This window comes from Chlorocebus sabaeus, chromosome 15 (assembly GCF_047675955.1).
Source record: "Chlorocebus sabaeus isolate Y175 chromosome 15, mChlSab1.0.hap1, whole genome shotgun sequence".
Taxonomy (NCBI): domain Eukaryota; kingdom Metazoa; phylum Chordata; class Mammalia; order Primates; family Cercopithecidae; genus Chlorocebus; species Chlorocebus sabaeus.
The window spans coordinates 62,471,284-62,485,539 of record NC_132918.1 but is presented as its reverse complement, the minus strand read 5'-3'; the positions used below and the strand labels follow the sequence as shown (position 1 = coordinate 62,485,539).

General features: G+C 38.4%; 1 protein-coding gene across 1 annotated transcript in view; it reads right to left on the bottom strand.

Moving 5' to 3' along the window:
* Nucleotides 1–14,256, bottom strand: part of PLCL2 (phospholipase C like 2) — a 200,000-nt gene that overhangs the window by 62,079 nt on the left and 123,665 nt on the right. Inside the window, exon 3 of the mRNA XM_008009235.3 lies at nt 13,602–13,805. Within this exon, the coding sequence (XP_008007426.1) occupies nt 13,602–13,805 (204 nt within the window). The remainder of the gene's footprint in view (nt 1–13,601; nt 13,806–14,256) is intronic.

The following is a 14,256-nucleotide window of genomic DNA, read 5'->3' as shown; positions in this document are numbered from 1 at the left end:
ACTGTTTGAGCTCAGAATTTCAAGGCCAGCCTGAGCAACATGGCAAAACCCCATCTCTGCAAAAAAACAAAACAAAAAAATGAGCCGGGCATGCTGGTGCGTGCCTGTAGTCCCAGCCAATCAGGAGGCTGAGGTAGGAGAATCGTTTGAGCCCAGGAAGCAGAGGCTGCAGTGAGTCAAGAGCTCATCGCTGCAACCCAGCCTGGGTAACAGGAGTGAAACCCTGTCTTAAAAAGAAAAAGAAAAAGAAAGGATCAAGCTAATGAATGTATAATTATAAGTTGTGACGAGTGTAAGAAGGAGGTGAAGAGCATAAACAACAGTAAGGTGTGGGAATCCACAGAGGCTTCAGAGCATCTTTCCCATTCCTCAGGTGGGAGAGGGTTTCATGGGATTAGTCTCCACCTCCAGCACTTTTATAATCCCTTCCTTTAAATTGAGTGTGGTTAGCACAGCCTGGATTTTACAGTTTGAGAGAAAGTCCTCCTCCTTGCCTTAGGAAAGGGTGAGAGGAAACTAGAGGTTTTCACAGACAATGCAGAACTGCTCACTAACTCTACCCAATTCCCTTCACTCCACCCAGTCCTTCAGTCCCTCAGCAAGAAGTGCTCAATTTCGCTGAGAGAAGGGTACTATTTAAACTCAATTCTTGGACTGGCTCATTTTTAATGCCTCATTACCAAGCAGCACAACCATGGTTATACATACACACTAAATATGTGTGAGGTTAAATTAGTTACAAATGTTATTGAGTTGTAGCACACAGCCCAGGTGGATTGTCACCACTTCCCACTGACATAGCATGCTTGCCTCACAGGCACTATAAAAATCAGAGCAAACATTAATTTCCACTGGCTTTATCCTCTTTTATTTTCCACCTCTTGTTTCTTCAGGTTTCTGACCGTAACAATTAGTAGGACCACATTTGGGCTCATTGCTTTTCCAAGCAGAGGAGTGCTCAGGCAATAACAGCCTCCTCCTTCCTACCAGGTTAACAATTCGAATCCCATTCTTATGGATCAAAATTCAAAATGCAGTGAGTACATTTTAAAGGAAAGGAAGGAAGAAAGGAAAGAAAGAACGGAAAAAGAAAAAGAAAAAAGAAAGAAAGAGAAAGTCATAATTTAGGTTGGCAAAGGTGACTTTGAAAATCGCTGTATCAAAATACCCTAAGGACTTTTACCCAATCCACTTTTAGAAGTGTTGGCAAATTTCTTCTGTATAGAGTCAGACAGTAAACACTGTAGGCTGCTAGGCTTAGGCTTAGTTTCTGTCGCAACTACTCTACTCAACTCTGCCACTGTAGCGAGAAGGCAGTCATCGACAGTATTTAGTGGAGGTGGTTGAGCTCCAAAAACACTTCATTTATGGAGAGCAAAATTTGAAGTTCATATGACTTTCACATCACAAGATATTATTTTTTATTTTTCCAATCAATTAAAAATGTAAAAACCATTCTCAGCTTTCAGACTACACAAAAACAGGTGTTTCCCAGCTCCTGCTCTAAAATGTTACTTGATGCATCACTTGGTAAAACTGGACTAAAAGTACTTGAGATAATATAGTTTGATATGCTACATGCACTTTTTAGGAAAGAACATGAAAAATCAAGTGTAGCTGGTATTTTAAAAGAATAAACATATATCATTATATATGTGGCCAAAAAATTTTGGCTATGGAGAATTCTAACATTTAACAATAAAGACAGGGCTTAGTTTTAGGAAAACAGCTTAAAATTCATACCATCCCAGTTATATTTAGCTAAATAATGAAATAGCTGTTTCTATTTACTAAGAATTTATTTTGGTTTTTCTAATACAAGATAAATTATCGATTTATTTATTTATTTATTGAGACAGGGTCTCAGTCTGTCACCCAGGCTGGAGTGTAGTGGTGTGATCTCAGCTCACTGCAACCTCTGTCTCCTGGGTTTAAGCGATCCTCCCACCTCAGCCTTCTGAGTAGCTGGGACTACAGGCATGCACCATCATGCCTGGCTAATTTGTGTAATTTTAGTAGAGATGGAGTTTCACCATGTTGGCCAGGCTGGTCTCAAACTCCTGGATTAAGTCTGCCTCGGCCTCCCAAAGTGTTGGGATTACAGCATGAGTAATCTGTCGCAGATAAGTGAGTTAAAAGCTAATGTTATTTCATGCCACGGAAGTACATAAATGATGGTATGATTCCATCTGATGTCTCTCCAGTGTCAGAATATAATTACAAAGAAAACTAGAATGATCAACCTTGATTTCAAAGAAAATATCTGAATTAAATATTTCTGTAGGTAGGTGAATAATCTCATATAAAATCTCCATATAAAAATCCCTAACATTTAGCCCTAAAGATCTGACTAATACTAATGTGGTAGGGACACAAATGTTTTAAACTACTTAACATGTTAGTTTTAAGCTAATTGGTAATTAAACTTGTAGAGTTAAACTTCACTCTGAGCACATCATATTGTCCACCCACTGTGTGAGAGTAATTTTCTTATGGCTCAGAATTTTAAATGCCCTAATTAAGTTAGAAAAGGCTTAAAAACATTATTAAATGCTATTTTTATTCCTGATAAATTTGTCTGGTAGTAAAATCAGCTTACTGGTATTAAAAGTGGTTATTTTGGTGGGGTGAGTGGCATTAATTATTTCACAGCAATCTGGTGGAACAGAAGTGAAGACAATGAAAAATAGGAGCTGTTAAATAAACTAACAAGTGACAGTTCCCATAGTCCCCACTGACAGAGCAGTTACTGTGCAGGAGGGACCCACCCTCCAGACAAGTGTGCTGCTCTGAGAGGTTTGGTGAGGGCGATGGTGAGTCTTCCCACTCATGTGAAAATGAGAGGCAATGCTGAATTGTATCTCCTATGAACATGAGGTCAAATGTAACATAACAACAAAATATGAGCTTCAAAGCTTATGAAGTGTCAAATGTTATTTATAGAAATATCAGCTGTGGAGAAAAATCACTACCTCATTATTCAAAAGGTTGTGAGGAAACACCTTAGACAGGAAAAAGGGTCAGAAATTAGCATACCTTACTGCCAGAAGGTGGCCCAAGTAGTTGTCAACAATCAAATTTACAAAACAATTCTGAAATACCTGATTTCTCATATAAACTGGTTATTTCAATAGCTTCATTTTATAAAGTATATTCCATCCAAATAATTCCATTTTTAGAGAGTTTTCTTATAAAATGTGATTGCACATTCCAAAAGCTCATGTCCACAAATACAGAGCAGCTCATCATGGCACTTACAAACAAACCCATGTCTCATCACTAACAATTTGATGTAAGTCTCTGATATAACTTTAATCTTCCCAACTCAACTCCACTGGACATGTGACCCTGACAAATTTCTAAATAAAAAAGCATATACCTCTCTCAACTACGTAAGAATGGGTGGCAACAGATTGAGTAAATCCCTGATGAATGGATCTTGCATTTATAGAGCCAAGGAATGATATCAAGAACATCAAGATTCTAAACAATAAAATTATATTATCACTGCAACTTACACACTTTTTAAACTCTACCCTGAATATGTTCCACCTTCATTCTCAGGTGCAATGAAGAACCACGACAGTTTTCACATCATCCTACCTGGTCAGAAGTTGCCACCATTAGGACAACTAATTAAATTCAACAGTAAAGGTGTGTGTCCCATGCCCTCCAATAGGGTGTGGCTCAGGGAGTACTTGGGGTTTCAAATGGAGCCCACACTCAGGAAACTCCCCAGGTTTCTATCACTAGTCTCCGTAACTTATATTGATGAAGATGAACACATCTGTTTTTCTTTCAAAGCAGCCAGCACAAGCTGGCACAGCTACCTCTATGCCCACAGAACAGGTTGAAGGATCAAGGAGCAACATGGCTCTCCTCTGAGTCCCAAGTAATAGGGAGCAGGAGGCTCCCAACTCAAAGGGAGAAGCAGGCTGAATGCATTAATGAGCTGTGAGTCACATGTTTTAGGTCAGCTAGTCTTCATTTTCGTCAATCTGAAAAGATTTGGAACTCACAAACTGCATAAAGACATACAAATTACCACACATGGAAAGCCAATTAAGTTCTTTGTTTCTTTGATCATTGCTTTTCTGTTTGAATTTCCACAAAGAGGACAATCATAATCCACAAAACTGAATGTAGAGACAATACTATTCTGTGAATACTACAAAAATAATTACACAATTTAAGATATTGCACAGATTCTAGATGCTATAAAAACGTTTCTTTTAAAAGGTTTTATACTATTGCCAGTAGTGTTTGATGCATGTTTCAACAGTAAATAAAAAATCTGGATGCTGGAAAGATTCAATTGCTAGAAGAAAGCGGGCATGAGGTGTATATTCTTAAAATTATTCCTCTCACACTCCACCCTCCTTTTTTTCTCTCTTGGCAATTATTAGGCTAAACTCAAATTCTTCATCAACACCAAACAGATGCCACTTTTCCAGGATGCTCTAAGGAAACATGTTGTTCACCTAACACAAATAGTCAAGGTAACAGAGCAATTTGGCTCCATTGTTCTTGATGACCATAATATAATCCTTCTACCTGGCTTAGTTCTTAAAGTTGTCACATCATACTTCTAACTCTACCTCTGGGACTCTCCCAGAAATACCCAGGCCCTTCTCTGGGTGATATTTCAGGAAGAATGTCTTTAAGGCAAACCAGAGGATGAACGGCAGCAGAGAGGGAAAGGCTGCAGGCTGGGTGGCTTCAGCAGTCTCGGAAGTGTGATGGGGATAGTGTCAATAAGTTATTTCTTTTCACAGATGCTGCCATAGTTTATGAATCATGTTTTCCCTGGGGCTTTCCACCTATTCAAAGGATGAGTTTCAGAGCTTGGATGAAGAGCAACTATCTTATGAACACAGAGACATTTCTCAGTTTTAAAGGTCAAATTAGATTTTTGCTTGGGTTCTCACCAAAATGATAGACTTGAAAATCAGGATTTATCAAGGGGAAACTATTTTCTAAATTATTTTGACATATTGAGTGTATTAGTTTGTTTTCACACTGCTGATAAAGACATACCTGAGACTCGGAAGAAAAGGGGGATTAATTTGACTTACAGTTCCATATGGCTGGGGAGGTGTCACAATCATGGCAGAGTATGAAAGGCATTTCTTACATGGTGGTGGCAAGAGAGAATAAGAAAGAAGCAAAGTGGAAATCCCTGATAAACCCATCAGATCTCGTGAGACTTATCCGCTATCACAAGAATAGCACAGGAAAGACTGGCCCCATGATTCAACTACTTCCCAAAACACGTGGGAATTCTGGGAGATACAATTCAAGTTGAGATTTGGTTGGGGACACAACCAAACCATATCATGGAGAAACAACCTGTAGATGACAGAGTGTTATCCCCTAAGGTAGAGGAGACTTCCTTCCAACTACAAAGGCTGAGCCAAGGGAATTGCAGCTCTGAGGCAGGAGGAAAGGAGCTGGAAGCCCACCACTTGCAGTATTGAGTGACTCATGTTGGAGCTGGGAAATCCCCGCACTATGTACCCATCTCAAGGCGAATAGAAAGTGGAGGAGAGGATGGTGGCTTTAGATGTTTAGACATTCTTTGCCAAGAACATAAAAAGAAGGCTTTGCAACCACACCCTCTCCAGGCAACTAGTGGCCACTTTGTGAAAGAAGAGGGGGAAAGAGAGACTGAGCATTTTACCTAAAGAGCTGAGCATTTACAGTCCAAAATGAATAATGTAATGAATGCAATAGATGAAGTTTACCAACAGAATTAAAATCCAGGGACATCTACCTCCCTCATAAGAGAGGTAAGACAGTTACATTTTCTTTTTCACCTGGACTGAGCATGAAGTTTGAACTCAAACTCTGCCGCACAGCCTAAGGTGATGAAAGGCTCAACTAGAATTAGGGCCACAGAAATGGAAAGTCAGCCAGCACAGCCTCCTCCACTCAATTAAAGTTTATTTATTCAAAGTCTAGTAAAGACAAAAAGTTTACTGAATAAATGGGGGTAAGGAAGCTAAGTACTTCCTCACAGCTTTGGAAACTGCCAGTTGACCAAAAGAACTGTGTATATTATCTCCAGAGCACCAACAGAATTTTAAAGATGTATAAAATCCTTTTCTTTCTGTTTTTTTAAAATTTCCTGTAAGGGTCCTTGACAGAGAGAAGAACTTAGCAAAAACTTAGGAGGCACCTTCACCCACTGCAGAAACACAGAGAAACTATCAAAGAAGAAAAAAGTATCAAAAAATAAGCCTTGAAGAAATTATATAGGAGTAAAATCCAATATTCAATATGGAATTTGATGGGAACATAGGAAGTAACTCCTCTACTTTTGCATAGGAAGAAAAAAGACTACAGTACTTTGAACATCTTAGTTTTATAAAAAATGTAGTAGTATTCTTTTCCATAAAGCATAGGTTTAGAAAGAAGTTCCCCAACTTTTCTTGAGCTTTGGGTTTCAGATATATTCATATTTTCTACCAGATTCGGGGAAATAAAGTGTTTGAAAAATAAGCAATCTGTCTTTGCCCCTTTAAAAAGCAATAAAAATGCTCTAAACAGAAAAGTAAAACCATGGAGACCCTATCAAATACATGGCCCTAAACCACTGTCCCCTAACAGTTCTCCAGGTGGTGCTGGCTCAAATGAAATCTATCCAGGAACTGAAGTGATGCTAACAGCAGGGTCCCATTTCTCATTTACCAATAGGGCTGGACGGCACCCCAGCTCTTGTTTCCTAGCTTACTTGGCAATTTTAAATCAGACTGTTAGTATGTCAGATGACATAGTGGTTTGCTTAATACCATTTATCATTTCTCGTCTGAGGATACCATCTGACAACATGTTGAACTCTATTAAAGTCATCCTCCCAGAGAATTTAGAGCTGGATATCAAACTTAATTGATAAAAGCTGCTCTGTGATGCTATGTGATGAAGTCTCTTTGAAGGGAACTGTCATCCCCTAAAGTGCTACTCTTTCCTCACCTGTTCCTTGCTTTGTATCTGGTGTGTGTGTGTGTGTGTGTAAAAATACTTTAAAATATGTGTTCCTCTGTGTTTTCTGTGGAGACATATTAAGCTAGAAAACTGGATTGGAAGGAAAATCTTAAAATTAGCACTACTTACATGCTTGAAGCACAATCTCCCAAAGGTTTCCCAATCTTCTGGCTTCTGATTACTCCGTGGTGGCCTGGTACTTCTCATCTGGTGATATATGTGATGCTACCAGCACACTGTATCTTTTAAACATTTATTTTCACTTCCATTGGCTTGATAACTTGAACCATTACAAAATGGCTCGTCAATGGTTTTGATGATTTCAGAGAAACTAATTTTGGAAACATTGGCTGGAACTCTCCAGTCATCAAATTAAACAATAGCCTTTGGGTTTCAAATCATCAGTCTGTAGGATGCATCTACCTTTCCCAAATCTCCCACCGCCCCCCTTCCTTCTTTCATTCGTTTTTAGCTTATTCTTATCCCGAAGCACAATATTCCATCTGGTCTTTTTTCTACAGTTATAAAAGTTGGTAAAGTTGACACCTCTAATTAAAAGGTTTTAATGTCAAGTTCTGAGGCAGGAGAGTGATAAAAGAAGCCACAAAGGAGATGGGGATCAATAGTAACCTTATTACAGATCATCTCTGGCTTGGTCCAAACCAGCATACTCCATTAATTATGAAGTGTGATTTATCTCTTCACTGAATAAAGTAACAAGAAAAAGTATATGAAACCATACCAACAACTTAACACAGAATGTTCATGATGCTGCATGTCAACTGCCAACATTTCTGTGTAAGGAAAAAAAAATCTTCATTTCACATATTTTATTTAAAGAACCTTGTTTTATTTAAGAAATATTTAAAGTCATGTGTTAGAAGAGACTACTCAGCAACTTATATACAAACACTCACAGAGAGCAAATAATATCCTCCCAGACAAAGCATCTTGTTCCGCCCTTTAAAAAATACTATTCTCTACTGGGTAAATGGACTCCTCAGAGGATGCTTTCTTAATTAAATCAAGGGAAGTAAAATCAAGACTTTTGTGAAGTTGCAAAAAAAATGACTGAAAAAAATAATTTCAAATGGAAAGTATAGAGAATGGAACTACAATGACGAGAATGAATTCATGTATAATCTCTGAACAGGTGGAGGCTGCCCATTTGCTGCGTATAAGAACCACCGTACTGCCTGTAAGAGAGAGGTGGGCTTCATTTTCTTTATTTTTTTCCTCTTCTCTCCTTTCTCCTCTCTATGACTTCAATTTAATTACAATGACTAAAGCATAGTCCATGACAGAAAAACTGCAGTAAAATTAACAAAAAACTTTAGAAAATAACTTTTTTTATGTAATACATCACAAAATATTTAAATTTTCAATGTTTTCTCTCTATAGAGGAAGAATGTTAACTCCTTGATCTCTATAGGTTAGTATAGATCTCGTAACAATTTTAAAAATTCAAGTTTACAACAGTTGGTAAACCTGCATCTAATAAAGATAGGCAGAGAATGGAATTATCACTCTCAACATTAAAAGGATAGTAAAAGTCACTTCAGTTTTAAAAGATTATGAATTAAATCACAAATATTGATGGGGGAGGGGACTGCACCGAAATGCCAGTGCAGATCCATTCTTAAGAACACTGTGTTCTATGAAGAGTATCCAGATAGTCACTGGACTCTCTTAAACTCAGGTTACATATTCCTTATTTTCTCTTACCAGACCCTAATTACATGAGCGAACAAGCTCAATCTTGATCTTGATTGTCAATAGTGGGTGCATTCAAGTTCATTTATAGACATTTTAAGTAAAATATTTACATTTTTGTTTTCTGAAATTATAAACGATGTGTTCAGACATTTATGATCAAATTTATTTGAGTGGAATTTGATCTATTGATTATGGTTTTCTTTAAGTGCATTAAATCTGCCTTTTAATATATGTTAAGTAATGCAAAATGAAGAATTTTCTACATTTATCAGCCACAAGAACAAAAAATAAGGTGCCTGTAACTTCAAGAGTCCCACATGAATAACTGCAGATTATTATTATTAAAGTTACTTGGGCTTTATTGCTGTATTGATCATTCATCTGCACATTCTACACAGTTAATTTTTCTGATCTGGATTGCAGAAAAAAATTGGACAGAGATACCACTTGGGTACCAACTCCAGTTCTGTCGTTAATTTGATGTGCTACAGGGTTTCCATTTTCTCATGTGCAAAATAAAGGTGCTCAACAGGTGGTCTCTGAGTTCTGTTTCACTCCAAGTCTCCCAAATTCCATAATACCTAATTCTGAGCATAGTCCTTTGCTAAAAAATCTACTATTTGTTACAGTCCAAACCTGGATTTCCCAGAATATGTGCTTGAGCATATTTCACCTATGAGCATGTTTCACCCTGTGAACTCATCTTGCAATAGCCTCCTCTTTACCAGTTGAATTCCAACTCATTCTTACAGGTCTAGTTCAAGGCCAATGTTTCACTGAAATCTTCCTAATCCCTGAACCTGAAACTAACCATTTTCTCCTTTCAAGATTCAAATAATTCATTTATATATTTTAAAATATCTATTTACTATCTATTGTCTATCATCTTACCAGTTATCTATAAACATACTGTAGCATCTCTTCAACTAAATTATAAGCTCCTCAAGGGAAAAAAAAAAGTCTTTTTCATCTTTATATTGCCTCATGTTGCCTAGAATAGTCACTGGTACACAGTAGGCACTCAATAAATACTTGTTGATGAGTGAGCAGTGCACATGGTAAGAGCTTATAAATGGGCGTTGAATTCATCACCAAAAATGCAGTAACTTATTCTGTATCTGTTTTATTGAAATAAACCAATTAAATTTCTATTATATGCTACTTCACAACAACCAAACATGACATCTTTAAAGCAAATCAATCATTTGGTACAAAAGTTCGACCCTCTGACTTTATGGTCATGATGTATGATATAATAAAATATACTGTTTAATGCAATAAATATGGAGTTGTGGGCAAAAGCCCAACCACATGCCTAAATAATGGAGCCCAGCCCCCATCTGTTGAAAAAAAGTAGATAGGTATGAAAAAAGGGACTCAAGGGTCACTTCCATTAAGAGAGGCAGAGAGAACAAGTTGACCAGAGGAAGACGAGCCCTCACAAGTTGAGTCCCTAAATCATAGGATTAAGTACTTAAGGACACTGAGCTTAAGTGGACAAAGATGCCTCATTTAAAGGCCCAGTAAGCCTCCATTTGCATGAGGCCCCCTTCCAGCCCTGCTACAATTTCCCTACCTAGGGTTGCTATGTGCAGCTTTCTTGCTCTAGGTTCTAGCAGAAGAGGACCCCAGGGCCCTTGCTCACTACTGGGAGGAAGAAGGGTCATCTATGTGCCCCAGGCCTCCAGGCACAAGTTCAGCAGGTGTCTTCTATCCCACACTCATGTCTCTGACTCCAGCACTGCTAACGGGGTCATTCCGCTTTCCATCCCAGTCCTGTTCCTACTAAAACTACCTTAATCTGCCTAGTCTAAGGATGTGTGTGAATGTCTCCTCTTCTCCACTCCTGAATGGCTCTGATACCTGCCTTCTTGAGGTAAGTTCCAGGCTCACCCCACCACGGGAGCCACAAGAGCACCACAAGTCCTGTAAAAGCCCAATTCCAGCAGTGTTCAAGGCCTGTTTGTTGGTGGTAATCACGGGAGCCATTAGGACAATGATCTGCATTCTCCGTTTTCACAAAGAAACTGGCACACTTCTGAAATACTATTTTATTAATAGAGTCTAGACATTGAAAAGTAATCACAATCTTGATAGCATAAATACACATTCGTACATTTCAGGAGGTACCATGGCACTGTCCTCACAGGAAGACACACTTTAGGCATGCAGACTGGCCACAACACAGGAGTTCTGGAGGAGTTTCCCAACTTGCCTTTACTTCTCATTCGCCTCCACACATTATACATGGGAAGTCAACAGAATGAAATAAGATCTTATTTCTAAGGTTAATTTTGGGTCAAGCTCAACATAACATTACAAAAATAAAGAGCTATATTTAGAGTTACGGGCTGTCCGAGACCTTTAGTACATTTCCCATCAATATTTAATCTATTCTGGCTAGCTTTAATAAATTGTCACAAGGTAAGAAACCATTAAGTCACTAAAAGAACTGTAAAATATTACAAGAGTTATAATATTGCTGCAGCTATAATTTGAATTTAATTTTAAATTTTATCAGCTTATTTTGCCAGATGGAATTAACAGAACATATCGATAAATAAGGCAGTATAAGGCTGCACAGCTATTTTAATTATACATTATAAAAGAGTAATTTTATAATTTAAAAACTTTAAGCAAGCTAGCATATTCTGTCTTGTCAATTCTAAAACAATATAATGATATAGTTAGATGCAGATAAGAGTTACATATTCAGTGCTAGCAACTACCATTCCAAGAGGAAGGAGCAGGGAACCAAGGAGCAAAGAGCCATTCCTGAGCTGAATATTGCTGTGAGCGCCGTAAAGGTTGCTGGTGGCCATAAGGACTTTTAACACAGACCATGAGAATCCAGCTATGATCACACTCCTGATGGAAGAGAAATCAGCCCCTGAACTTGGCCTGCCCTGTTATGCTGTTATCACCTACACGGGGCACTACCACCCTACTCTCAGGAAGTCCCTGTTAAAAAGCTTGCCATGAAGAAACGCCACTGTATGACTATCACAGAAATCAAAGAAATGTCTTAGGGGGTAAATCATACTAGATTTTGGTCAATGAAACAGGTCTGTGATTTTATTAGTGGCTTTTGCTTAAAAAACGTCTATAAATATTGGTTACTTTTTTTGGCTTTGTCTCATAAAACTTAAGAAGTCAAGAACTATCCAGGCAGTCTGGGTCACAGCATGTAAAAGTTCTTCAAACTTTTCCATTTTTACCCCTTTTTCCATTTCCCCACCAAAGGAATCTCAGCATAAGCTTGCTGTGTTGATGCTGGTCCCCGGCCTTGCTTTCTCTCCTGGTGGACTCGATGGCTCCCCGAGGATGGGGCTGTTTGTATGAGTCTTTGTGGCCCCCTCTGGCACTTAGCACAGTGGCACTCAGCACCCCAGCATAATCAGACAACTGACCTGGCCTCCCTCCTCTCTGCAGGAGGGTGCCACTGTATGTAATTTGCTTGCAGTGTCCAGTACTCAGTTCCTGGTGTCTCTTAAGGTTACCATGAACGCTAAGAAGGAAACAGCCCCCACTACAATGTGTGACTACTTCATAGGAATCTACGAAAAGTGCAAATATCACTTTTTTAAAAGTAATAAACTCATAAGCTGTTTAAAACATTGCATTCTTCTGACTTGTACTTCTAGACTTACTCAACCAAAGACTACAGAAGCATTTTCCAAAATATACTCTTCAGAACCTTTGTTTTTAGAAATAGAATTCCAATGGTCAAGTCAATTTGTGAAACTGGAAACTGATTACTTTTGTTCAAACTAGTATTTCCCAAAATTATTTAATCAAGGAAAAAAATAAAAAATTATTTTCCCATGTGATATTTACTAATATCCTATGAAACCCTTCCCGTATGTGATATTTACTAACATCCTAAGAAACCTATGAAGTAGTCACAATTTGAGAAGTGCTGGCCTAACGTCTTTTTTCTTTCCCTTGAATTGCATAAATCCGTCTAAATTACAGCTTTCAGACAACTTATAAAACAGTCAAAAATATTTCTGTTTAGGTTTATGATGCTGATCCTGTTTTATCCTTGAGCACGGTAAGCTACATCAGAAGAAACCTTAGTGGTCTTAGCTTGTGTTTTTGGAGTGGAGGAGGTAGCAGATGAGGTACTAACCCCCAGGCACTCTAAATAGTACTGGAAGACAGCCTGGCCCATCTGGGAGGGGAGTGTCCAACACCACCCTTAACCCTGATAGGCTGAAGAGTCACTGACAGCTTCAACTACATCATACACTTTAAATGGGTGTCCTTCACCCACTAAAATCTCTCTTAGAGTTACGGTAAATAAAAAATTACAATAAGAGCAGGATGTGATTAAGAAAATTCAAGGTAAATCTTAAGTACAAAAATGTAATATTCTAGGTATCCTGAGGATACCCTATTAGTGTTAAGCTGATTACAAGTACAGGTGTCACAGAGCAGCTGCCGTAAGAAGGGAAACCACTGCCTGGTGCAGAGTCGTGTGATACAGGCCCCTCATGGCATTACATTTTTAGGTTAAATTGCTTGCCTTTACCAGTTGAAAAAATGAAAATAAAATGAAAACAAATAAATCAATGACTGGCTGCAGGAGCAGATTTTTAAAAACTCTTTCCTACATCTGTGTGGAAAATAGTGCACCCTTTAAAAATCAATTCAGATATAGTTGAGAAGCTAACTAATGTTTAATCCAACTGAGGTGTCTCTGAATTCTGCTTTCGAAAACAACAACATGCTAATCTCTTTCAAATACAGCAAGGTCAGGGGAATTATTTCTCCAGCATAGGTGAATGAAGCATGAAATAGGAAAGTGCACTTCAGCAAAAGCTCCAAAGTATGTCTGATGTGTTGTCTTAGGACATCTCTCTCACCCAGGCTATGTAAAAAGACAAAGGACAACTCACCATGTCATAAGTTGTTACGATCTTCTTCAGAACCTCCGGCACAATTCCCTGCAGCTCCATTGTGGGGTACTGCTCACTGAGATTTAGGACCACTAGGGGTGTGTTATCAGGCCCCAGAAAGCGGGGGGACACCGCCAACATGCACTGCATGAGATTGGCCACAGAGGACAGACCACACAGCTCCTTGAATGACACCACCGCATTCTGTTAAATGGAATGAAAGGAGCATTTGTAATTAACAGGGGGTTTCAATTTCTCATGGATATTATATTTGATATATCTGTTTACGTTTGAACCACCTGGTACAACAGTTATTAGCAGTGTTATAACAGAATTGGCTAATGATTATTTCATCCTGGGAAAAATGGCTATTATCCAAAGTAAATGCTATTATGGGCATTCGTAACACCAATTTATCAAAAGTACTGAAAATGCAAATAAGTCAAATTCTTCCGAAGGGCAAGACCTCTTTTCAGCCCAAAGTTCATAGTAGTGCTGATGCGGATAAGCAACTACGAGCAAACAGAGAGAACGGCTTCTGCATTCAAAGAGGGTAAAGATTTGGGGGGGAAAAATCCAATCTGGTTTAAAATAAGTATCAAATATACTAGCCATACAAAAGGGAAAGAAATATTTGCAAGGTGGAAACCTGAAT